Here is a 26,156-nt window from a genome sequence, read left to right as displayed (position 1 = left end):
TATTCAAAACTTACAACGTCGGAGGACCACGCAGTTCTGAACTGCATACAGGCAGGCCTGCAGGCGCCCGGCCAGCCACAGGTGTCGCTGGTGTGCGGTGAGCCAAGGACTCCCCAGCCGACCTAACCCCTACCCTGCCCGGGCAGCGCTTGGCCAATTGAGCGCCGCCCCCTGGGAACTCTATAGGGTGTATCCTGCACTCCGGGTGGAGTGCCTTTAGTGGATGCACCACTCATGAGCCCTACAAGCAGTGCTTCTTGCGAATATTTATTTTGTTTGGATGGGAATTTAAAAGGAAATCCGTGTTAATTTAGTTAATTTGTACTTGAAAATAGACAAATAGGAAATATAATACGTTTTAATTAATAAATAGGTTTTAATTAATGAGTGAGTATATAACTCATCTTGAAACAGATATGTAACAGATCGCGGCTGTGATGCCGACAATACAGAAAGAGAGTGGCTCATTTCTTACAGACTACTTAGATAATTCAATATTTGTAATTATGAAAATATGTAAGCCTTTTCTATACTTGTGGTTATGAATGAGATGCATTCACTTGTTTTAATCATCTGTAACCTTACAGAACGTTTGTTGTATTGCTAAAACGATACCCCATTATTTGCACCTCGTAGCACGTGGGGATGGGTAAAGCTATATTTTTTTTAACATTTTAAACCACTTCATTCTTAATTCTCATACAATACAATATGCTATTCTAGCACTTATCTACACGATTCTAGACAATATAAACTTTCTAGCAGTTATGCAGTACTGATCATGGCCTTCTCAGCCCCATTAAACTTCATGAACCATAAGCAGGATATTTTTAGGGTATTTTCAGACCTCAAAGTTCCCCAGACGAGTAATGTTTCGGGACTTGTGAGGGAAGAGTTTGATTTCAACTAGCTGAACTCATATAACAAATGACTATGCACAGCCCTTCATATCAGAATAATGTCAGGCTATTCAGCCTGGTGTGCAGTTAAAACTCATGTCCAGGAGACAGAATGCCAGTGTGCAATGACAAAGCGGCAGACACACAAGTCCCTTAGCTTTTACGCTTTCTAAAACATGGCATTGTACATTTCTGAGAAGAATATTTGCTCTATAATGTTGACTTCCATATCAAACAAAGGCAACCCTGCAGGGAGCCAAAAGAAACAGATCCTTTTGTCTTACTAAATCTTATCAAACTCAATTCCAGCCTTCTAACACTATAGAGTCGTTATCGGAAAAGGCTGGAACACAACTAGCCGAAAGTCTCAAATCATTTCTTTTGTTAGCAACAGAATACAAAAGCTACCCAGCTAGCCCTAGTGTTCACATTCTTCTTCTCTTTTAGTTATTTTAGTTTTGTTTTTTGTGAAGATTATGACCGTTCCCTAAGCGCTTATAATCGCAGTATTTAAAAACTGAACCTAATGATTAAAGATTGAACAATGAATGCTTGGTGTCTAAAAGGTTAATGCTCAGGGTATACATTCAATTTTAGGAGAGGATTAGCATTTCAGTGGGAGAAGAAAAAAATCGAAGCTCGACAATAATTGAAACACGCAAGTACATGCAAAGCTGCTGGAATTGTACTGGCACAATCTTAGCGGTTCTGCAAATTAAACACAAATTCTCTAGATCATACAAGAAATTTGTAAGAGTATTAATTATCCCTCCTTTTAAATTGTGTGGATAACATTTACTGAAGTGCTATTACACTACTGAAGTGCTATTACACTACTGAAGTGCTATTACACTACTGAAGTGCTATTACACTACTGAAGTGCTATTACAAGAATTCCCACGCAAGATCTCTTACCGATTGGCTTTTCTGAGTATTATGCTGCACCATTTTGCACACTGGAGGTCAGTGCCAATGGGGTATACCACAGAGGCCCTGTCACACACACACACACACACACACACTATAATAGGCTTCCATAAGAGATCTTCACAATGTCTTACATTAAACACCATACATAGCTCACAAAGACCTTCAGAATCAATGTCAAACTGCTAACAAAAGCAAGCATGTTTTAAACCAACCACTGGTTACAGTACACACTGTGTGTGGTCATTTAACAATAACAGGATGCTATTTTGTGTTGTATGGGTCTAGGGAATAGCAGAACAACAGAGGGGTTAGCACCCCTGCAATTAATCTGAGAATGAATCTTGCTTCATAGTCTCATCTGAAGGGCATAGTGATTTCCCCTCCTGTCTCTGTTCATCTGTCACGGATGACCAGGGCTGTGTAGTATGCAGAAGGGGGTCCAGTCTGCGATTCGACCTCCCAACACTAGGAGGCGCTGAACCAGCAGTTTCCTTTACCAGGATCTGCAGGACCGTGATGTAATCAAATTTTTTGGGCAGCCATCTTGGTGAAGGCATATGTGAGCCGGGCTCCATTACTCTAGTCAGCCATCTATGATAACACCTGCTCACAAAGGGTTGCAGTTCAGCTCACTACAAGGGCGCAGCTCTGGGTACAAAAGGAGTGTGCCGCCTCAAAACCCTCAGCTGATCACTTGAGTAAGGTGAGAGACAAGGGAAAGGACAAGCTGCTTGTGATTGAAGACCCGTGTTGTAGGCTAGCATAGCGGCAGAAGCATTGAGGGGTCCCACAGGCAGTCGGTGAGAAGGACCACCGCCACCACGGGCTGTTCATTTGTTTTGTTTGTCAAGAGCACCTGCACCACTGTATACAGCTCTCCATGAGTCGATAATAAAACCCCTTTTGTTTTTTCACTGTGTATTGTTTAAACTCTGACTGTATTGTTTAATCTCTGACGGTATATTGTTTAAACTCAGACTGTGTATTGTTTAAACTCTGGACGGTATATTGTTTAAACTCAGACTGTGTATTGTTTAATCTCTGACGGTATATTGTTTAAACTCAGACTGTGTATTGTTTAAACTCTGGACGGTATATTGTTTAAACTCAGACTGTGTATTGTTTAAACTCTGACTGTATTGTTTAAACTCTGGACGGTATATTGTTTAAACTCAGACTGTGTATTGTTTTCCACACACCTTTATGCACGACCATTCAGAGCCACCATCCCCCGAGGATAAAAAGAAATGTAAGTAATACTTCTTATAAAGTACTCTGGGTTCTGCATGCCTAATGGGATGGGTGCGCTTGGTAATTCCTGCACCAGTCATTAAACCGCCGTTTCATTCCAGTCAATGATATTCGCATGTCACTCTCCACATGCAGACCTGCTCTGTGCTTTGTCTTCAGTGCTGTCAGTGTGGAAAACCCAGTCTCACACATATATGTTGTAGCAAAGGGTAAAATAGTTCTTAGAGCTTTTTCACTAACAACAGGGTACTCATCCATAATGTGTACACAGAATTGTGGTACCGGAACAGCAGAGAATTTAATCTTTAAAGTCCCATCGTTTGACAGTTCAATCAACTCCTCTTGGGATTTCAGGTGCAGGTTTGTATCGATTTCAAAATCAAAGGGATTTCGGACCCAATTCAAATGTTTGTTTTCGAGCTCTGGAAAGCATTCACTGAAGTACTGTTGCAGATTAATCAAACGAGACACGATGAGTGGAAGGATGCTGCTAGTACTCATGCTGGAAGATTTAAGTTCTTCATGTAAACGTGGAAACATTTCTGTCACTGCTTCATTAAGTTTATTTTCCCAGAGAGCAGTTTTTTTAGTGAATGCTCTAACTTTGTCTTGCATATTCAATACGGTTACGTCACGGTCTTGGATGCTTTGATTCAGAGCATTTAACTGTCCAAATATATCCGACAAGTACGCTAGTTTCAGAATCCATGCAGGATTTTCAAAACAACTTGCGAGTTGGCTATTCTGTTGATAAGAACTGTTTCAGCTCATGTCGAAGTTCAAACATTCGTTGCATGACTACCCCCTTGACAGCCAGCGTACTTCAGAGTGGAGCAGTAAGTGCTCGTGACTCGCACCCATTTCACTACAAAGCGCTGCAAACATTTCGTGTTTCAGGGGCCTAGCTTTTATCATATTCACAATTTCTATCACTTCTTGCAGCAGCTGGTTAAACTCATCATCCATACGGTGGCAACAAGTGCATCAGAAACCGCTCCATTTTGACTGTTATACTCTGTCGAGTTCTCACTGTACATGTGCAGAAGTGGAATGCTTTATTTTATCAACAGCGGGGGGAGAAAATATATCTAGAAGTTGAACGAAAAAAATATAAAATTGTTTTTTTTTAATCTTATTGCGAGAAATTCTGCTTTATATTTAATTGTTGTCTCATTATCTAGATTGCATTAATACAGCTGTTTATCCATCATCGATTTGCTTCTCCTAGTGAGAGTCGCGGCTATAGTTGTTTATTTAAACTGTAATTGCAATTCACCCCGCTTTTGTGATAATGGTACATCCTCTAAGCATGAAACAAACAACCAGGGACATTCAAAGTATGTCGTGAGGGCATGAGTTTTAAGATTTGTTTATTTACTTAAGATTTGCTTTTAAATATTTCACACATCATTTTCTTTGGTTAAATAATTTTACATACTTGCCGCAGACCCCAGTTTGGGAACCCCTGTGCTAGAGCATAGAGCACTGCCGGAGCCCTGGTTCAGAGGGAAGACAGAGCACCCCCTAGTGGAACGACACCACCACTTCATGCACTGCACCATCTGATGCTTCTTGGAGGACCGCCAGCCAAGTACTGACCAGTTTCCAAGAGCGGGCAAGATCAGGTACCAAGGTTACAGGCATGGCTGCAGCTAGCTATGAGGTCACCAAGGGCCAGACCTTGGTTAAAATTTTTGCTTAAATGTCAATTAATTTATTATTAAAATAATTATTATTTTTATATATATATATATATATATATATATATATATATATATATATATATATATATATATATATATAGGGCAGCAGTGTGAAGTAGTGATTAGGGCTCTGGACTCTTGACTGGAGGGTCGTGGGTTCAATCCCAGGTGGAGGACACTGCTGCTGTACCCTTGAGCAAGGTACTTTACCTAGATTGCTCCAGTAAAGAAACCCAACTGTATAAATGGGTAATTGTATGTAAAAAAAATAATGTAATATCTGTATAATGTATAATGTGTATAATGGTATAATGTGATATCTTGTAACAATTGTAAGTCGCCCTTGATAAGGGTGCCTGCTAAGAAATAAATAATAATAAATTTTATATATATATATATATATATATATATATATATATATATATATATATATATATATATATATACACACACACACACACAGTGCCTATAGAAAGTCTACACCCCCTTTCAACATTTTCACCTTTTGTTGCCTTATACCCTGGAATTAATGCGATTGTAAGTCGCCCTGGATAAGGGCATCTGCTAAGAAATAAATAAATAATAATAATAATAATAATAATAATAATAATAATAATTAAAATGCATTAAAAAATTGTTTTTTTTTCATTTATCTACACATCCTACCACACAACTTCCAAGTGAAAAAAATATTCTAGAAATTTGTAGAAAATTAATTAAAAATAAAAACTGAAATAGCTTGGTTGGATAAGTGTCCTCCCCCCTTATAACAATCCTAAATTAGCTCAGGTGTAACCAATCGTTTTCAAAATCACACACCAAGTTAAGTGGCCTCCACCTGTGTTAAATTGCAGTGATTCACATGATTTCAGGATAAATTCAGCAGTTCCTGTAGGTTCCCTCTGCTGGGTAGTGCATTTCAAAGCAAAGACTCAACCATGAGCACCAAGGCGCTTTCAAAAGAACTCCGGGACAAAGTTGTTGAAAGGCACAGATGAGGGGATGGTTATAAAAAAAATATCAAAGGCCTTGAATATCCCTTGGAGCACAGTCAAGACAATTATTAAGAAGTGGAAGGTGTATGGCACAAGACCCTGCCTAGATCAGGCCGTCCCTCCAAACTAGATGACCGAGCAAGAATGAGACTGATCAGAGAGGCTACCAAGAGGCCACTGGTAACTTTGCAAGAGCTACAGGCTTTTATGGCCAAGACTGGTCACAGTGTGCATGTGACAACAATATCCCAAGCACTCCACAAATCTGGCCTGTATGGTAGGGTGCCAAGAAGGAATTGGACTTATCCAATTATGATCTCAGTAAAAACTTTTTTCCCCTTAACAGTGTGGAGTATGGTGTGTAGATAAGTGGGAAAAAATCCTCATTTAAATGCATGAAACTCTGAGGCACTGACACAACAAAATGTGAAAAAAGTTCTAGGCACTGTATACATGCATACACACACACACACACACACACACACACACATATATATATATATATATATATATATTTTGCGAAATTATTGAAGCGGTTAACGTGCACATATAAACAAAATTTGCTGCTACGGGGTGCTGGGTTCAGGGTTCAAGTGCAAGGAAGTGCGCCCTGCCACTGTGGGGCGCCAGTCGTCCTGCAAGAAAAACTACATCAGCGATCAGCGTGGACAGCGGACACAAGAAATATAAATGAATCCATTTTAAAATACAAACTATACATCCCTAAGTATGCCTGTTGTGTATACATTTTCACCTAAATGAAAAACTGTTGTGTAGAGTTGAGTTTTAAATGTCATCAGTCAGGCTCATAAATCCAAGGTTTATTTAAAACAAAAAGGTTGGAATATGTAAAAGTTAAATGCACTGACTCCACTGAAGGAAAACGGTTAAACAAGAAACTGCTTCATTCAGTTTGATTGACCTTGGATTTTTTTAAAGTGAAAATGCTACATTCTGTTTAATTTATCAGTATTTTATTAAGATTCCTTCTTGTAGTCTACGAAGTTCTGTGCATTGGGCTACATAACAAAATTAACTACTAATAAAACAAAATAGAAGTGAAGGTGAAAACGTGTTTAAAATAAACTTGATGGTTTCATTATCAAGTAGAACAAAAAGTGATTTAGTATTTAACTACAAACCGCAAATTAATGTATCTTTCACTATATTAATGTATTTAAAGGAAAAGTATTTAGAGACACAAGAGCTGAATTGATCAGGCTGCAGCTAGCTGATATGACTGGCACTTGTCTATATGTGAATTTACTGTATATGTTGTTTTGATGAATCACATTTAATTTAGTGGAATTTCTAAGTCCTGATATGTCTAAAACAGGGCCGGCGAGTGCCGTCATGGGCCCCGGGGAAGGATTGGTATGTCCCGCTGCGGCCCCCGGCCCCCGCACGCACGCACGCACCCATGCACCCTGCCACCAGTTTAACACAAAGAATGTTGTTCTACAATATCTACTGCAACTGGAGAACAGAAGCACTCAAATACAATGCAAACCTCAGAGATCATGAACGGATCACTATCCTCCAGAACAAGACTGTGTACCAGCAGGATTCGCATTGCCCATTGAACAGTACAAAAACCAAGAGGGGCAAGTTATTTTAAAGGCTAAAGGTACATGTGATGGTTTTGAATCTGAAAATCAAAAGGAGGAAAGAGAAGTGGAAGGACAGAAATCATATTTCCTCTGTGAAGGAAATTATCCATGAAACCAACCCAGTGTACTTCCCAAGTATCTTCACTGCCATAGAACTGGTGTTGGCCTTGCCTGTAACAGCATGTTCATGCGAACAGAGTTTCTCTGCACCGAGGACGCTGACTTGGCCGAGATATTCAATGGAAGAAAACCGTACTTCATCGGTGGGATTTGTTAGAATCCACCTTACATTTTGAAAGCGGGCTTTGTGAAATTAAGGTAAGAAACACTTCTCTGTACATGGAAAAGGTATGCAATATGGAAGGCTGACCCTATGTGCTTGTCGGTGTTTGGACCTCGGGTAAATTATCACTCTAGCTATGGCCATGGTTACAGGGCTGCTGCAGACATCAACACTATAATGTTTAAAATAAAAATTAAAAAAAAACAAGATACTGCAGTGCTTGCTCTCAAGCCAGAATGCAAAACCCTGAAGTAACAGCAAGCTTTTAAAAAGTATTTTCTCCTCGTAGGCTTTATACTTTAGTCTTTAATAAGCCTGTGGAGCCACAGCCCTGGGCAGCTCAACCTGTTTTGTTAAGGCCCCTGGGTCAAAAAAGCGATGATCTGGAAAGCCACAGAGATCCTTCCTTAGGCAAATAAACATTTTAGCAATTTACAAGCATCAGGCACATCAGTTATAGGAGAACTCATCAAATATGTATTAAAACCCAGTCTTCTGTATTTGTTTCCTGAGTTTGTTCTTGCAAAGACATTTAAATCGTTTAAGTATTTTTTTTTTTGTAATTCACTAAGCACCACTAGCCAGTAATGCAATTTACATATTTAATGCAGTTCCTAAAAAAAGGATGCCTTTTATTTCACTTCATTTCATTTTGGGGATGCAGCTTAAGTCAGAATCTTTCATCTCACATGCATATTATATAAACCTTCGAATTGCTTACTGCATTAGAAACTTCATGTTCAATAAGATTATTTTAATACTACATTAAAATCTGATACAATTCTGCACGGTTCAAGATAAATTGAATTATCTGATCTTGCAGATTCTATCTTGGCAAGAAATATAATCAAATTCATGGTTTTGAGGAGCTATACAATGTGTCAAATAGCTATCTACCTCTCTTTCCAATAGTTTTTATTTTGTTATAACAATCTTTTGCAAGCATGTCACTGCAACTAAACTGCAAGATACGTGTACACACAACTTCACAGATGCATGTAAAACACAGAAAAGACCCTTCAGTGTGAAGCACACGCACTGGTGTGAAGCAACAACACTGGTGTGAAGCACACACACTGGTGTGTACATGGGCTGCCGCTTTGCTATGCAAACACAATCCCTAACATTCGTGCCTCCCAAAGGTAAAATTGAAAAGGAGAGGAGAAAGTGCATTTAGTTAAAATGCCCCAGATTGTGGAACTCATTGCCCTTTCTATTAGAGATGCTGCTTCACTCAATATTTTAAAGCCTCTTTAACCTTACTTTATATATATATATATATATATATATATATATATATATATATATATATATTATATATATATATATATATATATATATATATTTTTTTTTTTTTTTTTATTATTTTCTTATTTTTGTTTAATATTGTGTTTTATTCTTCTTATTCGTTCCGTTTTCTTTAGATGTTTTTATTGGTATTATGATTATAACTTGTTTTATTATTATTATTATTATTATTATTACTTATTGTCACGTTGTCATTTTTGCTACTTATTGTATACTTCTTTCTGTTTTAACCGACATGTAAAGTGCTTTGAGATCCGGTGGTATGAAAGGCTATCTTAAAATAAATTGAAATGTATTCTGTTAAAAGCTGCCCTAAGTGGCAGCACAGAGGATCTGAGGGACCTTGGTGGATTCCCCCAAGTATTTCAGAGAGGTCTGGTGTTGGCGGCCGTGACTCAGCACATACCCATGGCCCAATCTGTGGGTCACCATGGGGTTGGATGGATACCCTTAAATGGCACTCATTCAAAGGAGAGCAGGGGTGCTAATCTGTGTCCAGAATACTACTGCCCTGCTTTATATACCCTTATTAGAGTTCACCGTGGGCAATTTGCACAGTAATTCAGCAGTTTTTCCAAGCTTTACTTTGCATTTACCATAGCTTTTTTTTCTTCTTTTTTTAAATGTGCATTATCATACCTCTCTGGGTTTTTACTATGCATCACAGCCAGTCCTTATAAAGGAGTGCAGGCTATTCAGCATCACAGCCAGTCCTTATAAAGGAGTGCAGGCCATTCAGCATCACAGCCAGTCCTTATAAAGGAGTGCAGGCCATTCAGCATCACAGCCAGTCCTTATAAAGGAGTGCAGGCCATTCAGCATCACAGCCAGTCCTTATAAAGGAGTGCAGGCCATTCAGCATCGCAACCAGTCCTATAAAGGAGTGCAGGACATTCAGCATCACAGCCAGTCCTTATAAAGGAGTGCAGGCCATTCAGCATCACAGCCAGTCCTTATAAAGGAGTGCAGGCCATACAGCATCACAGCCAGTCCTTATAAAGGAGTGCAGGACATTCAGCATCGCAACCAGTCCTATAAAGGAGTGCAGGACATTCAGCATCACAGCCAGTCCTTATAAAGGAGTGCAGGACATTCAGCATCTTAGTGGATCCATCCTGTGCAATCACTGTCATCTTCAAATAGTTTCCTTTGAGCAGCACTGGAAAGTATGCACTGGAACCTTGTATAAGTTGCCTTGTAAAAATCTGTTAATCATGTTAATAAAACCAATCCAGTCTTAGAGTTAATGCTTCTGTGCAGCTTTCACCTCCCTGTGTGTGCTCACGAAGGCTGTAAGCTAGCAGTTAGTGAGATATCATACATCAAAACTGTTTAATTACACACGGTTTAGTTGTAATCCATAATCCCCTCCTCTTCCAACAATCAGAAAGAAAAGGCATACAATTTGATTGCGTTTGATTGAACTGCCCATGGTCACAGTGAGTTTAATCAAAAAAACAAGATGAAAAGTGACCCATTCTGTTGCACGAATGATTTTACAGATATTTTAATTAGTCAAATACAGTTTGGGGCTCTCAAGTGACATTCATTATGGATGTAAATGCTGTTCTTTTTTCCAGTTGCAGGATAAAACACGAGAGATGTTTGTAAAAGGTGAGCAACTGTGAATCATTTAAGCAGCTGCACGTTTTAAGAAGTGTATAGAAAGGCAATCTAATAAATTATCCCCCTGACTTAATGATATGTTATCTGCCTAAGACTATCTTTTAACAAGGGCAATGGAAATAATTTGGGCTAAAACTTTACCCATTAAGATAAAGATCTGTCCTCCTGCAACCAAACATGATTACTGTGCTAGCAACAGGAGTGCAGAACAGTACAAAAAAATATAAATAAAAAGTGTTCATTAATATATGACATTATAATTACTGTGTGGCCACCCACTTTGCAGAGCTACTGTGATAAACACAGAGCAATGTGAGGTACTGAACTGGACTGACAAAGCAACAAGCAAGCAAGCAATGTTTCAAACCTAAAGAGATCAGGATGTTTAAGACAATTTTTACCTGCATCTGAGTTGATATTTTTCACTTCTTCCTTTATTAAAAACTCTTGATAATAACCTACGTTGGCTCTTCCACCTGACAATTTCAATGTCTTTCTTTATTCGACACAACACAACTTCTCCACGTGACTGTCTAATCACCCATGTTCAGCCATTCACAAGGCACATGCCTTTCAACAGAACTGATTCAAGGAGCGTCCACTTGTTTGGCCGACTTGTATCTGTTCTAATGCTTGCTCTGAGCTTTTCTGGAATGTGCAGGACTGACAGCCTTTCTCATTATGCAGACAGAGAGTGGGCAGGACTGGCAGAGCTGCCATGCGACTTGAATGGAATAGGGAAGGTTGTACAATGCTGGCACTGTCCAGACAAGCTGAAAGCCAGGTAAAGCCATGTGATTTGAATGGAATGGGGAAGGTTGCACAATGCTGGCACTGTCCAGACATTGCCATGTGATTTGAATGGAATGGGGAAGGTTGCACAATGCTGGCACTGTCCAGACATTGCCATGTGATTTGAATGGAATGGGGAAGGTTGCACAATGCTGGCACTGTCCAGACATTGCCATGTGATTTGAATGGAAAGATTCAGAGAAAAGGAGAATAACTGCAACCATTCTGAGCGGTTCTGTCACTCCAACGTTAAAAACGCCATAAAATAGCAGGACCATAAAAAAGCAGGACCATAAAAAACAAGAAATTGCAATGGTATCTTAATCTAATTTACTCCTTGAGCTATCATATTCAGTGGTCAGGTTAATAAGGTTAGAACCCATTCAAACATTTAAAAAAAAAAAATACAATTGCAAATTATACAGTAAGACAGTTCTGATGTGAATTAGCACAAGACATTTTTACTACCTTCACGGTGTTGTGTGTCCACTGCAATGCAGTCACTCAATGTTTATTACCCAAGGAAAAAGAAACCTTTCATTTCTTCCAGGTCTCTTTTCTATTGTATCTTTGAACATTGAAACATGAAGATGTCTTTATTACAGGATTGACCATGCAGGCCACCGGATCAATGTCTCTGTCTGTCACTGTGACTCACCTCCTGTACAGGGGCTTGCTGGAAGAGAGGAATAAGCGGGTTCGTTCTTGGAATGTCAATATGAATCTGAGATCGGGGGAGAGAAAACAACAAAACAAAACAGATTAGAGAACTGTACAATGAGTTTAGAAATGTCAAAAGTACCTGGTAGGAATGATTCAATATTATTATTATTATTATTTATTTCTTAGCAGATGCCCTTATCCAGGGCGACTTACAATATACCACATTATTTTTTATTTTTTTTACATACAATGACCCATTTATACAGTTGGGTTTTTACTGGAGCAATCTAGTTAAAGTACCTTGCTCAAGGGTACAGCAGCAGTGTCCCCCACTGGGGATTGAACCCACAACCCTCCGGTCAAGAGTCCAGTGCCCAGTGCCCTAACCACTACTCCACACTGCTGCCCTACTAATATACAGTATATACTGGTCTAAAACACAATACAATACAAGAACAGAACTGAATATGTATAATGGAGCTCCCTTGTGGCCCGGGCACCAGATGTTCAATGTGTGTGCAAGCAATGAGCTTCAATCTGACGAGCTTCATGTGTGTTTATATTTTGCCGATCAGGGCTGCAGATAGAGCGGCACTGTCCCGATCTCTCAGGGCTGCAGATAGAGCGGCACTGTCCCGATCTCTCAGGGCTGCAGATAGAGCGGCACTGTCCCGATCTCTCAGGGCTGCAGATAGAGCGGCACTGTCCCGATCTCTCAGGGCTGCAGATAGAGCGGCACTGTCCCGATCTCTCAGGGCTGCAGATAGAGCGGCACTGTCCCGATCTCTCAGGGCTGCAGATAGAGTCATTTGCCATGCGCCTGCCCAGTTCTGAATGCTGTCTAGATCATTTTGAATGGCCTTTGCTGCTGCAACGGTGTTTGCCAATCCTCCTATTTTTGTGTCGTCTGCAAATTTAACAAGTTTGCTTACTATACCAGAATCTAAATCATTAATGTAGATTAGGAAGAGCAGAGGACCTAATACCGATCCCTGTGGTACACCACTGGTTACCTCGCTCCATTTTGAGGTTTCTCCTCTAATCAGTACTTTGTGTTTTCTACATGTTAACCACTCCCTAAGCCATGTGCATGCATTTCCTTGCATCCCTACTGCGTTCAGTTTGAGAATTAATCTTGCAGGACTTTGTCAATAGCTTTCTAGAAATCTAAATAAACCATGTCAAATGCTTTGTAATTATCCATTGTCGATGTTGCATCCTCAAAAAAATCAAGCAGGTTAGTTAGACACGATCTCCCTTTTCTAAAACCATGCTGACTGTCTCCCAGGATATTGTTACCATATAGGTAATTTTCCACTTTGGATCTTATTATAGTTTCCATAAGTTTACATATAATGGAAGTCAGGCTTATTGGTCTGTAGTTACCTGGTTCGGTTTTGTCTCCCTTATTGAGGATCGGTATTATGTTTGAAATTTTCCAGTTTGACTGTACAATCCCTGTCTCAAGAGACTGTTACATGATTTTAGTTAGTGGTTTGTAAATAACTTCTTTCATTTCTTTGAGTACTATTGGGAGGATCACATCTGGCCCAGGGGATTTGTTTATTTTAAGAGCTCCTGCTCCTACAGGAGCACTGTCCCAATCTCTCAGGGCTGCAGATAGAGCAGCACCGTCTCACAATCACAATGATGGAGCACTTCCTCAGCAAACATTGTGCTACATTGTAAACAAGTTAATAATAGCAGCATTTGTATTTCAACATTTCATCTGCATTGTATCATGAATCGCTGATGACGGCCAATTGTGCGCCACTCCCTGGGAGCTCCGTCCACAGTCGACAGTGGAATAAACAGGGACTTGATTCTGCACAGCAATAATGAGTTGTTTTCCTATTCATTCACTGGCAGCTCACTGGTGAAACATGGAGGAGGCTCGGTTATGTTTTGGGGCTGCTTTGCTGCGCCTGGCACAGGGTGCCTTGAATCTGTGCAGGGCACAATGAAATCTCAAGACTATCAAGGCATTCTGGAGCGAAACGTATTGCCCAGTGTCAGAAAGCTCTGTCTCAGTTGCAGGTCATGGGTCCTCCAACAGGATAATGACCCAAAACACACAGCTAAAAGCACCCAAGAATGGATAAGAACAAAACATTGGACTATTCTGAAGTGGCCTTCTACGAGTCCTGATCTGAATCCTATCGAACATCTATGGAGAGCTGAAACTTGCAGTCTGGAGAAGGCACCCATCAAACCTGAGACAGCTGGAGCAGTTTGCTCAGGAAGAGTGGGCCAAACTACCTGTTAACAGGTGCAGAAGTCTCATTGAGAGCTACAGAAAACGTTTGATTGCAGTGATTGCCTCTAAAGGTTGTGCAACAAAAAATTAGGTTAGCGGTCCCATCATTTTTGTTCATGCCATTTTCATTTGTTTTATTATTTACAATATTATGTTGAATAAAAAATCAAAAGCAAAGTCTGATTTCTATTAAATATGGAATAAACAATGGTGGATTCCAATTACTTTTGTCAGTTTCAAGTTATTTCAGAGAAAATTGTGCATTCTTCGTTTTTTGTGGAGGGGTACCAACAAATTTGAGCACGTCTGTATATAGCAGTGACCAAACATGATTTGAGAAAAGTGTTGTTTTTTTGTTTTTTTTAAACATATATTGTCATCTCTACCACATAGTATGCCTGATCCAGTTGCAACTTACATAATATGAAAATAAATTTTGTGGTATTTCATATGATATGTTACATGCATGCAGTACAAACTATCCAGTAGTTAAACATACATAAATGAAAACAGTGAAAAAAGTTAAAAAAAAAAAAAAAAAAAAAAAAAACTGGTTAAAAAGAAAAGCACCTTTTTCTTCTGCTGCAGCAAAACACTTCAGGCAATGACACAAGCAATGGAGAGTGCTCTGTGTCACAGTGATGAACAGCTGTTAGGTCTCCTGAAAGCAGATTATTTTAAAGCAACACCAGTGTGAAAGATGATGCAGTAAAATATGTATAGTTTTTTTTATATGCAAAAGTACATTTTCTTTTGCCATTTCCCCCCCCCCCCCCTAAAATGTTGGAATCCCCCACCCACATTGGCTGCAGCATAGAGGGGAAATCCCCGCAGCACACAAAAATGAAATTCAAGCCTTGCCCTTTTATCTAATCTTCATTTGTGACCCCTGGTCCTTGTTTCTTTTTTTAGGTCGAAAAAGTCCCCTGTGTCGACATTGTCAATACCTTTTAGAATTTTGAATGCTTGAATCAGATCGCTGCGTAGTCTTCTTTGTTCAAGACTGAATAGATTCAATTCTTTTAGCCTGTCTGCATATGACATGCCTTTTAAACCAGGAATAAGTCCAGGCACAGTCAGCATGTGAAGTACTTGGGCAGGGAAGGTAATTAACCCTTCCCTGTCGACTTTAAACACCTGTGCCCAAATACATCCATACATATTAAATAATAACACCTAACAAAACACAAAATACGCACAGGGGCGGGGTGTACCCCGCCAGTCAGTGTAGATATGTAGTGGCTCACATTCATGCTACTATCCCTGTCAAGACTTTGAAGAGGTCAGACGTTTCAATTAGAGTAGTCACTTATCTCTTTCAGCACATATTAAACCAAACATTAACCAAACAGGGCAGCAGTGTGGAGTAGTGGTTAGGGCTCTGGACTCTTGACCGGAGGGTTGTGGGTTCAATCCCCAGTGGGGGACACTGCTGTTGTACCCTTGAGCAAGGTACTTTACCTAGATTGCTCCAGTAAAAACCCAACTGTATAAATGGGTAATTGTATGTAAAAATAATGTGATATCTGTATAATATGAAATAATGTATAATGTGATATGTTGTAATAATTGTAAGTCGCCCTGGATAAGGGTGTCTGCTAAGAAATAAATAAATAAAAGAAATAATAAAACACTGTAAAGTTAATGGACAGTACTCTTTTCCTTGCATGTCAGAAAGTGTACACTGTACAATGCAGCAGTGTAACCCTTCTAAGCTAAATGTCTCTTTTGAAAGTATTGAAACACTAATGTTGACAATGGGGATCATTCAAGTGCAGCAGTTGCCAAGGTAAACGTTGCTTCACCTACAACACAGCGCCCTTCACAATGAATTACCTGCCATGCTGAAAAGCCTTCCTGTGTTCAGGAGAGTTATAAAACAATAATACTAATAAATAATAAAAACGTCTTGCATGAAGGACAGGACTGATCATTCAGAGACTCTTCAGTGTGAAGAAAATGCACTCATGAGGGGCACAGTGGAATAGCACTGATGCACACAATACACATGCATGTACTCTGAGATAGCACTTTCCATGCCAACACACACAGGGCACTGACACTGATACACACAATACACAGGTACTCTGAGATAGCACTCTCCATGCCAACACACACAGGGTACTGACACTGTACACACAATACACAGGTACTCTGAGATAGCACTCTCCATGCCAACACACACAGGGTACTGACACTGTACACACAATACACAGGTACTCTGAGATAGCCCTCTCCATGCCAACACACACCAGACCGTTTCACTTTTTTTAAAAGGTCATCAAAGGTTATAGCTTGTGGTTATAATCCGTTCTACTTGTGAAAAAAGCACACTCAAAACATCTTCAGTCTAGACTTAAAACATTCAATAGTGCTGAGTGTCCTGGTTCGATTGGGACTGAATTCCATAGGCAGAGGGCATAGCAACTAAAAGCTCTTGCGATGTATTGCGATGCCTTGCTTTTTGATAAAACCCATTATAAACTTTGCACTTTGAAGCTTGATGGTAGAAGTTACCTAATGGCTGTCCAATGGGAAGAACATGACAGGCAGTGTTTTAAATCACTTGACTGAATAATACAAATACATAATGTAGGCAGGTGCTGTGATACAGTTACACAGCGATGGCAATATTGTAGTGAATTCATTTATAAAAAGCAATTACACAGAAATGTCATACATACAGGTGACCTATGACTTTTGTTCAGTTTCAAATTACAGATGAACCCATTTTATATCACCTCGTTTAATATCATACCCTGTTTATTATCACAATTTAAAAAAAAAACTCACCATGCACCATAGGTTCTTTAATAAATTACCTCTCAATATCATCTCACAAACCCGCTTATTGTCATGTTTTGTGCTACCTGTCAACTGCTGCGTGGGCGGTCTTAATGAGATACAGTTCCGTTACAAAACACCAACTTCACCAAATTTCTTCTTAACATAGTCTTATTTAAACAAATGCACACACACACAAAGAAAAAAAAATAGTGCAACGCCTAATTGATAGCTCTCATCAGTCAACAATTCATGCCTTTTTTAGATCCTGACACAAACGGTTTCTTTCCAGTTAATGATACAAGATGTATTTGTCCTGTAGTAAATGATAAGCATGTGTTTCAATGTAAAGAACGACTGCATGTACAGTATGTACTGCTCTTTAATTCACCGTTAGTTTTTTGTTTTTTCCCCTCGCACTTGTAATGTGCCGTCACAGGAAAACGTGAAACACGCTTTATATCACGAATTATACCTGCACAGCAATCGTGATATAAAGCATGTTCACCTGTATATCAGTACAGCGTGGTTTAAAGGGAAACGCAGACGTGTGGCGTATCGTAAGTGGACAAGCATGACGGTTCCTACCAATGGACATCCTGTGCAATGTCAGAGTCTCAGCACACAAACAGTGAATACTCTTTCAGGGGTGTGCAATTCATATCGCCTGCCCCGGACAACAAGATTTGTGTGAGGGACAACACGCTTTGCCGTTCTCTGCCCATCAGAGAAGTAGTTTTAATGTATTTATTTTTCCTATGTTTGTTCTGTTGCTAGGAAAACACTCTGGGTATATTTCTAGAGAGCCACGCAAGTTTCTGCTAACTGAATTGCGGAAGTCTAGCACCCACACACAAACATTTTAAAAAGTGTGTATGTCCCACCCCTATCAATTCTGATTGGCTAGCTGTTGGGAACAAACCCAGAAATTTCTGTCAAGAGAGCCTCTGGCAAGGCAGACTAATCTTTTAAACTTCAGGTATTATTTACGTATTTTGTAAATTAGCAAATAAGTGATACTGCTTTCTTAATGCATGAACCTGACATTTAAATTCAGCAATCTAGTAAAGTTATAACAAAAAAACACCATTTAAATTCAACACTTCCATAAAAAATTGTGTTGTGTAATTTATTAAACTGAATAAAAGTCAACTTTGTGGTCACGCGTGTACAGGACGTTTAACAAAAAATAAAAAATAAAAAAGGTTTACGGTTTAGAAGCATTTCTAAACAAACTTTCCCTGGCAAAATGATTATTTTTTCTTTCAATTTTAGTGTTGCTAAGCTTGTTTGCTATTTACCATATCTACATATTTGTTTTAGATTTCAACGCTATATTAAAAAACAAAAATACTAGATTTGAAAAGAAGCGATATTAGTTATTTATTGGATATGCACAATCCATCGATTTGTGAAACTAATAAAACATGAAGATTGACAAATGTTTATAATAATAAGGCAGCAGTGTGGAGTAGTGGTTAGGGCTCTGGACTCTTGACCGGAGGCTCGTGGGTTCAATCCCAGGTGGGGGACACTGCTGCTGTACCCTTGAGCAAGGTACTTTACCTAGATTGCTCCAGTAAAAACCCAACTGTATAAATGGGTAATTGTATGTAAAAATAATGTGATATCTTGTAACAATTGTAAGTCGCCCTGGATAAGGGCGTTTGCTAAGAAATAAATAATGATAATAATAAAAATGAAATGCTTATATATGAGATTATATGTACAATCTTTGATTATTTTAATATAAAATACAGACTGTAAATCTCATGGCAATGTGTTTATGTATTAATTCATTTATTTATTTTTCAGTGAGAGTACAGGGAAAGAATGTTGCCCGCAAAAAAAAAAAAAAAAGTCTTGAGGGTATGAAACCAGAATCACCCTGCAGCAGCAGTGTTCCAGTTAGCCATCATGGGACCAGATGTTAGACGAGGAAAACAGTACAAAATGCAGAGAAACTTAACAGGTTATACACAAGTCCTTTAAAATCTGGGGTTCAGCAGTTACAAAACTGAAAGAAAGTCAAGAAAAATCTGAATTCCACAAAGCAGCAGCAATTGTTGGCAATGATTTTGTATCTGTGATACAACTAAAACACCTGCACATCAGGAGCAGGACAAAAAAAAAAAAAACAGGAAGGAGCTATTTATATTTGAATAACTCCCAAGCATTGCTTATTATAGTTAGTATGTTACTTAAATGTATTAGCAAATGTGTTCCAAACTGCACTGAAAGGAACATTTCCTTAAAGTACGTTATACATTTCTTGAGGTGAGGTAGAGTCAAAGGAAACCTTTTGTGTAGCTTGAAGAATTTAGTGAACCAGTCAAGCTACAATGCTAGATCCGCCCCTGTTAAACACTAGCGGTTCACTGTTGAATAAAACCAAAATCCTACAAGTTATATTCTACTTTTTTGTGTGTGTTTTGTGCGACGGGGAGGGGGCAAGTAGATTTAAGAAGGACAAGTAGATTTTTTCTACCATTTTGTTCCTTGGACAACAAGTTTTTTTTTAGTTTTTTTTTTAAAAGAGAGCCTGACAGTGTGGAAACAATGTCATCAGAGTCTCAGCACACACAGTATAAACAGTGAACGCCCCTTTAAAGAGAGCCTCACACTGTGGAAATCCTGCTACCTGTCTGTAGGTGTCCTGGTGATGCTCCTCGTTCCTGGAGTCGTAATACTGCTCTATGAACCCAAAATACTCGTCCCGTTTCCTCTTCAGAACGATTTCTCTCCTCTCCATGTTTGCAGGCAGATAACCCTGTAAAAAAAAGCATTGAGTGTTGGTGACACTGAGGTTAATACTGTCAGACTGGCAGCTCCCAGCTTGCCACAGTTTTTTACAGCACTGTGGTGTACACTCAGCTTTACACTTTTCAATTACACCGTGTGGTGGATTACAGAATTCTGCCTTTTCTAGCTAAAGCCGCTTAGTACATTAATCCTGTATTGAAACGCAATCCAAATTCAAGTGGAATTCACACAAAACCTGCATCACAGGCACACAGTCAACTTCAATATGTAAACGTAGCAGCATGGTTTGTATTTACGAATTAGAAGTCAATACTGTAGTATGTAGAGATGTCTTTAATACAGTTTAGCTTTTGGCCTTGAGATCTCGTGACAAAGAGAAAATGAACTCTTGTTTTAGATCTCCCTCCTGACCGGTGAGGGCGAAAGGGAGGAGGAGCAGACATCCCCAGGAAAGGTCACCTGGAAAGGAGGCGGAACCACGGTACGCAACGTCATCGACCCCGACGGGAAGCGTTGTGGCAATCAGGTATTGACTGACGGCAGTTGCCCTCGCTGACCAATGGGGACGGGATGGAGCATACAAAAGGGAGAGTGGCCCAGGGTTCTGTTCCTTCTGACAAGGTACTGTGTGTGTGAGAGAGACAGAGAGAGCATTTGACTGCAAGAAATACGAGCAGGGGAGGAGAGAGAGGAAACGCAATACGGAGAGTTCTTTGAGTGTGTGTGTGGATATACCTGCTAACCCCTGCACCTTTTGTCTGTCTATAGAGCACTGACGGGACACTCCGGGATTACGTCGGAGGAGCGCGGACCCGGAAGTGCCGGACTGTTTACGGTGGTTCACCTCGTTGGGATTGAGGAAGGACAGACTGTGTTTTTGTTGAAGCTATTTGTTTTTGGTTTTTCGTTTCATTTAGGACTGCAACCCTTTTTCCCTTTGTTTTGTCGGGTTACACATTGTTGTGTATCCCGGCACTATTATTATTATTATTGTTTAATCAGGTTACACATTGCTGTTTATCCCGGTATTATTATTTGTTGGGTTTTTGCCGTGTGACTAATTAAAGCCGGGAGTTTTTACCAACAAACCTGGACTGGTCTGACAATCATTTACACCACACGCTCAGCTATCCTGTCACAGATCTACATAAGCAAAATGAACCCTGTATAGAATGGAAATTATTTCTAATCTGAAGAAACACTGTAACCAACACTCTAGAATTGAACTGAAGATGTGAGATTGGGATAAAAATATTTATATATGTATTTTTTATCCTGTAAAAACTTCAGGGTCTGCAGCATGTGAATGATCTGACACCACCATTTATTTGGATTTATTTTACAGCAGAAGAGCAAGAATCCATATCTAATTACCTGTGGTAAAACATGTTGTAATAATACAGAATAACAATGTAACACATGGAAAATGTCTCATCCTCCCCACTTTGACTCCTGACCAGCTGAGATGTGCCCCGATATGAATGGACATTAAGAGGGGTTGAATCCATGAATGGACATTAAGAGGGGTTGAATCCATGAATGGACATTAAGAGGGGTTGAATCCATGAATGGACATTAAGAGGGGTTGAATCCAGCACATCACAGCCACCCTCTGTCACATCTGAGTGAAAGCTCAAGTAGCTTTCAGTCCAGGAAGGCCCTGTCATCTGTTTCTATTAAAGTGAGCTGCGTTGAAAACCCCAGATGGAAATCTATAGCTGAAGTATGAAGCTCCCCGGCCCCTCTGACATCTGAACTCGTTCCACAGTCAGTGCTGTGCTTGCAGGCTTACGAGACGCCTGGGCCTCGCCATTCTCTAACATTCTGACTCGCAGTCATGAACACAAGGCTCCCGGGGTGCCTGCAAACCAGACCTGTGACTGATCTTAAGTCCAGTCCAGTCAGCTGCATAACCGCAACCCTTTAACAAAGCCTGGCATTTTAAGCTCATCTCACTGCATAATTCTGCATATCTTTCATGAAAATCCCTGTAGGCTCTCATTGTACAGAAAGTATTGACTGAACCAACAAATAAAGATGCATGAATCAGGGAGCCTAGAGATACAAGCTCCCCTGGCATGAGCTGGTTAACTTTCTACCAAGGACAACAGACACACTCAATTATCCAGATCCTTCTGAAACCACTCAGCCACTTTAACATGTAATTATGCCTATCTGCGAGACACAAAAAGTATGAATGAATTATGTCCTTGAAACAAATGTACAAGATGATCATCACTAATTTATAATTCTATATACACACATACACACACACACCGCTTACAACGGTCGCCTTGTGTTAACGTGACCGGTATAAACTCCCACACAACAACCTGACATTTAAAATATCCCCCAATCACCAGTACAGTAAACAAAACGAATACACGTTGTGACGGTCGGGTGGTTCCTACAGAACAGTATCCGACTCCCAGACACAGATAAATAGCCACGTCAGCCCCGCACACACATACACAGAAAAAAAACAACCAATTAAAACACAAGATATATCCCAGCCTATCGAAAGCGGGTGGTGATCAGAACTCCAAATCATTATCACTTTGTTAATAGTTAGTTAAACATCATAGCACCTTGTTTCTTTTAATTTTAATTTACTTCAAATAACAGTATCAAAACTGATAATTCTGAAAATCACCAAACGCAAAACAAGCTAGCTCCACAGAGTTCCTAACTAAACAAAACAAAATATCAAGTTGCAGCATTGACCAGACGAAACAAAACAATTAACAGCGTTGCTTATCTGCAAAGGTTGTCGTTTGCGTTAAAGTGCTGCTCCTCTTTCTTTTTATTTGTTCAGACAGGTAACTTTTGGTTTGAATTCAGTATCCACTGTGTTATCCTACAGATAACGGTCAACTATGCCTACACCCAGCATTTAAAAAAAAAAAAAGTCAATAAACCCTTAAAAGGCATAGGCAGCCCTTAGGTCTGCCACAGCGTGTCTGCAATTAAACATCTTTATTAAGACATGCCTTACACTAATACATGTTTTTATTAAAACCTATGAATGTAATAAAAAGAGCAAAAAAGTAATGCAAGTGCAGGAATGTACACTACAGGTAGGCTATGTTACTGCAAATTGTTGCCAGCGAAGAACTCTGTGATACGCATCTGGTCTTTTTTTTGCAAATAGGGAGCGCAAACTTTGTCTCTATATTCGGTACACTTACAGTATCTGCATTTTCTTAAACTACATTTTAGATGAGAAATAAACTACTTGAGTGCTCAAGAGACCTTGAATTATACAAAAAAAATAATTAAATGTAGTGTAATTAAAAGAGTAAGCGCTTTGGAAATATCCCCCGATACCGTCCTGGTTAATCTTTCTAATATCCCCCGATACCGTCCTGGTTAATCTTTCTAATATCCCCCGATACCGTCCTGGTTAATCTTTCTAATATCCCCGGATACCGTCCTGGTTAATCTTTCTAATATCCCCCGATACCGTCCTGGTTAATCTTTCTAATATCCCCCGATACCGTCCTGGTTAATCCTTCTAATATCCCCGGATACTCTTTAACCCAACGCGCTGTTTCTCTTGATATCTGTTCTCCATATACTCTCCTGGCCTTGAGTTGTATTCACAGGTCATGAGAAGTTGGTAATTGGACCCCAGTATGTAGGAGCACATCAGTAGCGACTCCTGACTTTAATAAGTGAGGCTATTTTCATTATTATTATTATTATTATTATTATTATTATTATTATTATTATTATTATTATACGCAATAAAATGTTGCATGTTTCAAAAGGTACTTTGTAATTTAATAAGAAATATAATACAGGAATATAGGAAAAGCAGCACATAAGGCAAGCAACAGAACAGAACAAAAACACCGTGGACTTACATGATTGATGAATCTTGAATGATGTCATTTGTAGAAAAAATATTTTTACAGCCCGTGGAAGATTTTTTAAATCACTGTAGCCCACAGAAATCCACTGGGAAGATGAAGAGCCAGTTTGAAAAACTAAACAGCGAATACTCACAGTCAACCATTTGGGTTTTTTGTACCATGAGCAATTAAAAAGGCAATTTTGTTTTGGTCATCCCTGTTGAAGAAGGTCCAATTTAGTCTTTGAACGACCTTTATTGTTAGTTTTTATTCTTATTTTTTCCTCCGTAGAAAGAGAGGAAAATGGCGTATGAATAAAAAAAATCTACAACATACTGTGTGGAAATCGAAACTTAAGCGAGTAGCCACACGTGACCCATAACCTGCCTGGCAACAGACACTGTTCAGATTCAAGATTAAATCTAATTATGAGTGGTAGAGGCTAGCCTCAAACTTGCATCATGTAGCCAATACAAATATATGTAAACTTGACAGACAGAGGGTGACTGCAAGTTGAAGACGCACAGAATCCCACCCATTTTGAGGCTACAGTAGCCAATAGCAATACAGTAGACCTTAGAAAACATGATGTAAGGTAAGCTTTTTTTTTTTTTTTTTACTTTTACAAAATTACACGTAGACTTAGCCTCCGTAGCCTCTTATGACGAGCCGCCCCTGGAGCACACTTACCAAGGGAAACATTTACTGAACTGAGAGAAGTGCATTGCCCCTTGACCCCCTCTCAGTGAACGTCCACCTCAGTGGGGGAGTGAGCAGCTAATCCTCCCACCCTGCTTATTCAAATAGAGCATTGTCTTTTATCAAAAAGATTCTTAACTGAACAGCACAAAAATCAAATTGGGGAAATTTGGTGCAAAGTATTCTGGTATGCTAGGGCTTCGAGGTCGGACCTTGATGTGCACAAACACAGTGTGGTAACTGGATCCGAGTGTCTGTACTCCCCTGGGTGCAGGTCTAAATTTGATTGAAGAAGTTTGACGAGTTCATCCACTTCTCTGCCATGCAGGCAATAGATAACAGGAGCTCCATTTTTAAATGACCCCATTAAAGCTGTTATTATATATCTTTATTTTAGAAAAAGACAAAATCCAAAGAGGCGCTAAAGCCAGAGCACCACGCGTAGTCTGTCTGTCTGTCTATTGTAACAAAGCACCAATTGCTCAGGTACCTATTGTGACCTTCCACACAGTGTTGTAGGGGAGATATACTCAGAACACAGAAGAGTTTTATTCAACAAGGTAATACCTGTACAGTTTGATTTAAGGTAGTACAGTTCATTATCGGGGTCACAAGCAAAATAGGTCGGTACACAAGCAGAAGTCAATCATCGTTTCTTCATTGTCAGCCAGAAACTATTTAAATAACAATTCACCAAACACAATACTCCCAGTTCTCACTCCTCAAACTCACCAACCAGAATGAGGCTAGACACTGCCTTATATATTCACTCAGATAACAAGCTGCAGGTGCTGAGCATTATCCCTATTGTTGAGCAGCACCGGTCCTGCAGCCCAATGCATCTTGGGAATTGTATTTATTTTTTATTAATCTCCACCATTTTAAAACCATGTGGACTACATTTCCTTGTAACCCATAACCACATACACATTTCATAAAGGATAGGGGCTTTGTAGAATTTGCGGCCGACATACCGCCTATCCAGGACTTTACCCCACACCTTATCAAAGTGTGTACGTATGAATGCATGTGTGTATGTACATATGCATGTACATATGCATGTATGTATGAAGTGTTGTTTTACTCCCTCTTTTCTTAGACAAACCTTCTATGCGCTTGCTGCCCTTGATCTCAGTCAACCGCTCTAGCTCTGGTTACTTCTAGCAGTCTGCATGTAAATGGGCTGCCTTTACCAAATGCTGTGATGAATATTTAATAAACCTCAAATCAATAAAACTTCCCAGTGTGTGTTCATTGCCCTAGGTCAGAAAATAGTTCAAACTCTTTAGTCCTCAGTTAAATCCCAGCTGAATTTCATGAGCTGTACTTTGTAGTGCTGTACTCAATATCTGCCTCTTTTCTGAAGCTTCAGCTTGCCAATAATTTCCAGGAAGAAGCCTAGTTAACATAATGGAGTCGCATTTCTTCAGATATCTTCCAAGGGAACAGAATCTAGGAATCTATGACAATGTGGGGAAGCTATAAAAAAAGGTCAACAAGATGCTCAGATACATTGTGAAAAGTGTTGAATTTAAATTAAGTATTGGGAAGTAATGTTAAAACTTTACAATGCATTAGTAAGACCTCACCTAGAATATTGTGTTCAGTTCTGGTCACCTTGTTACAAAAAGGATATTGCTGCTCTAGAAAGACTGCAAAGAAGAGCGACCAGAATTATCCCAGGTTTAAAAGGCATGTCGTATGCAGACAGACTAAAAGGATTGAATCTATTCAGTCTT

The 26,156-nt window shown here is 39.4% G+C and overlaps 1 protein-coding gene across 7 annotated transcripts in view; it reads right to left on the bottom strand.

Annotated features, from left to right (window-relative positions):
- LOC117435057 (TBC1 domain family member 22B) overlaps positions 1–26,156 on the bottom strand; it is a 168,496-nt gene that overhangs the window by 87,806 nt on the left and 54,534 nt on the right. For all 7 annotated transcript variants that reach the window (XM_059004715.1, XM_059004716.1, XM_059004717.1 and 4 more), the window contains 2 exons: positions 19,743–19,871; positions 12,056–12,121 (listed from right to left, as the gene is read on the bottom strand). In XM_059004715.1, coding sequence (XP_058860698.1) covers positions 12,056–12,121; positions 19,743–19,871 — 195 coding nt within the window. The remainder of the gene's footprint in view (positions 1–12,055; positions 12,122–19,742; positions 19,872–26,156) is intronic.

The sequence above is a fragment of the Acipenser ruthenus genome, chromosome 30 (genome assembly GCF_902713425.1).
Source record: "Acipenser ruthenus chromosome 30, fAciRut3.2 maternal haplotype, whole genome shotgun sequence".
In the NCBI taxonomy this organism is placed as follows: domain Eukaryota; kingdom Metazoa; phylum Chordata; class Actinopteri; order Acipenseriformes; family Acipenseridae; genus Acipenser; species Acipenser ruthenus.
The sequence above is the reverse complement of the archived record's forward strand: the minus strand, read 5'-3'. Positions and strand labels throughout refer to the sequence as shown.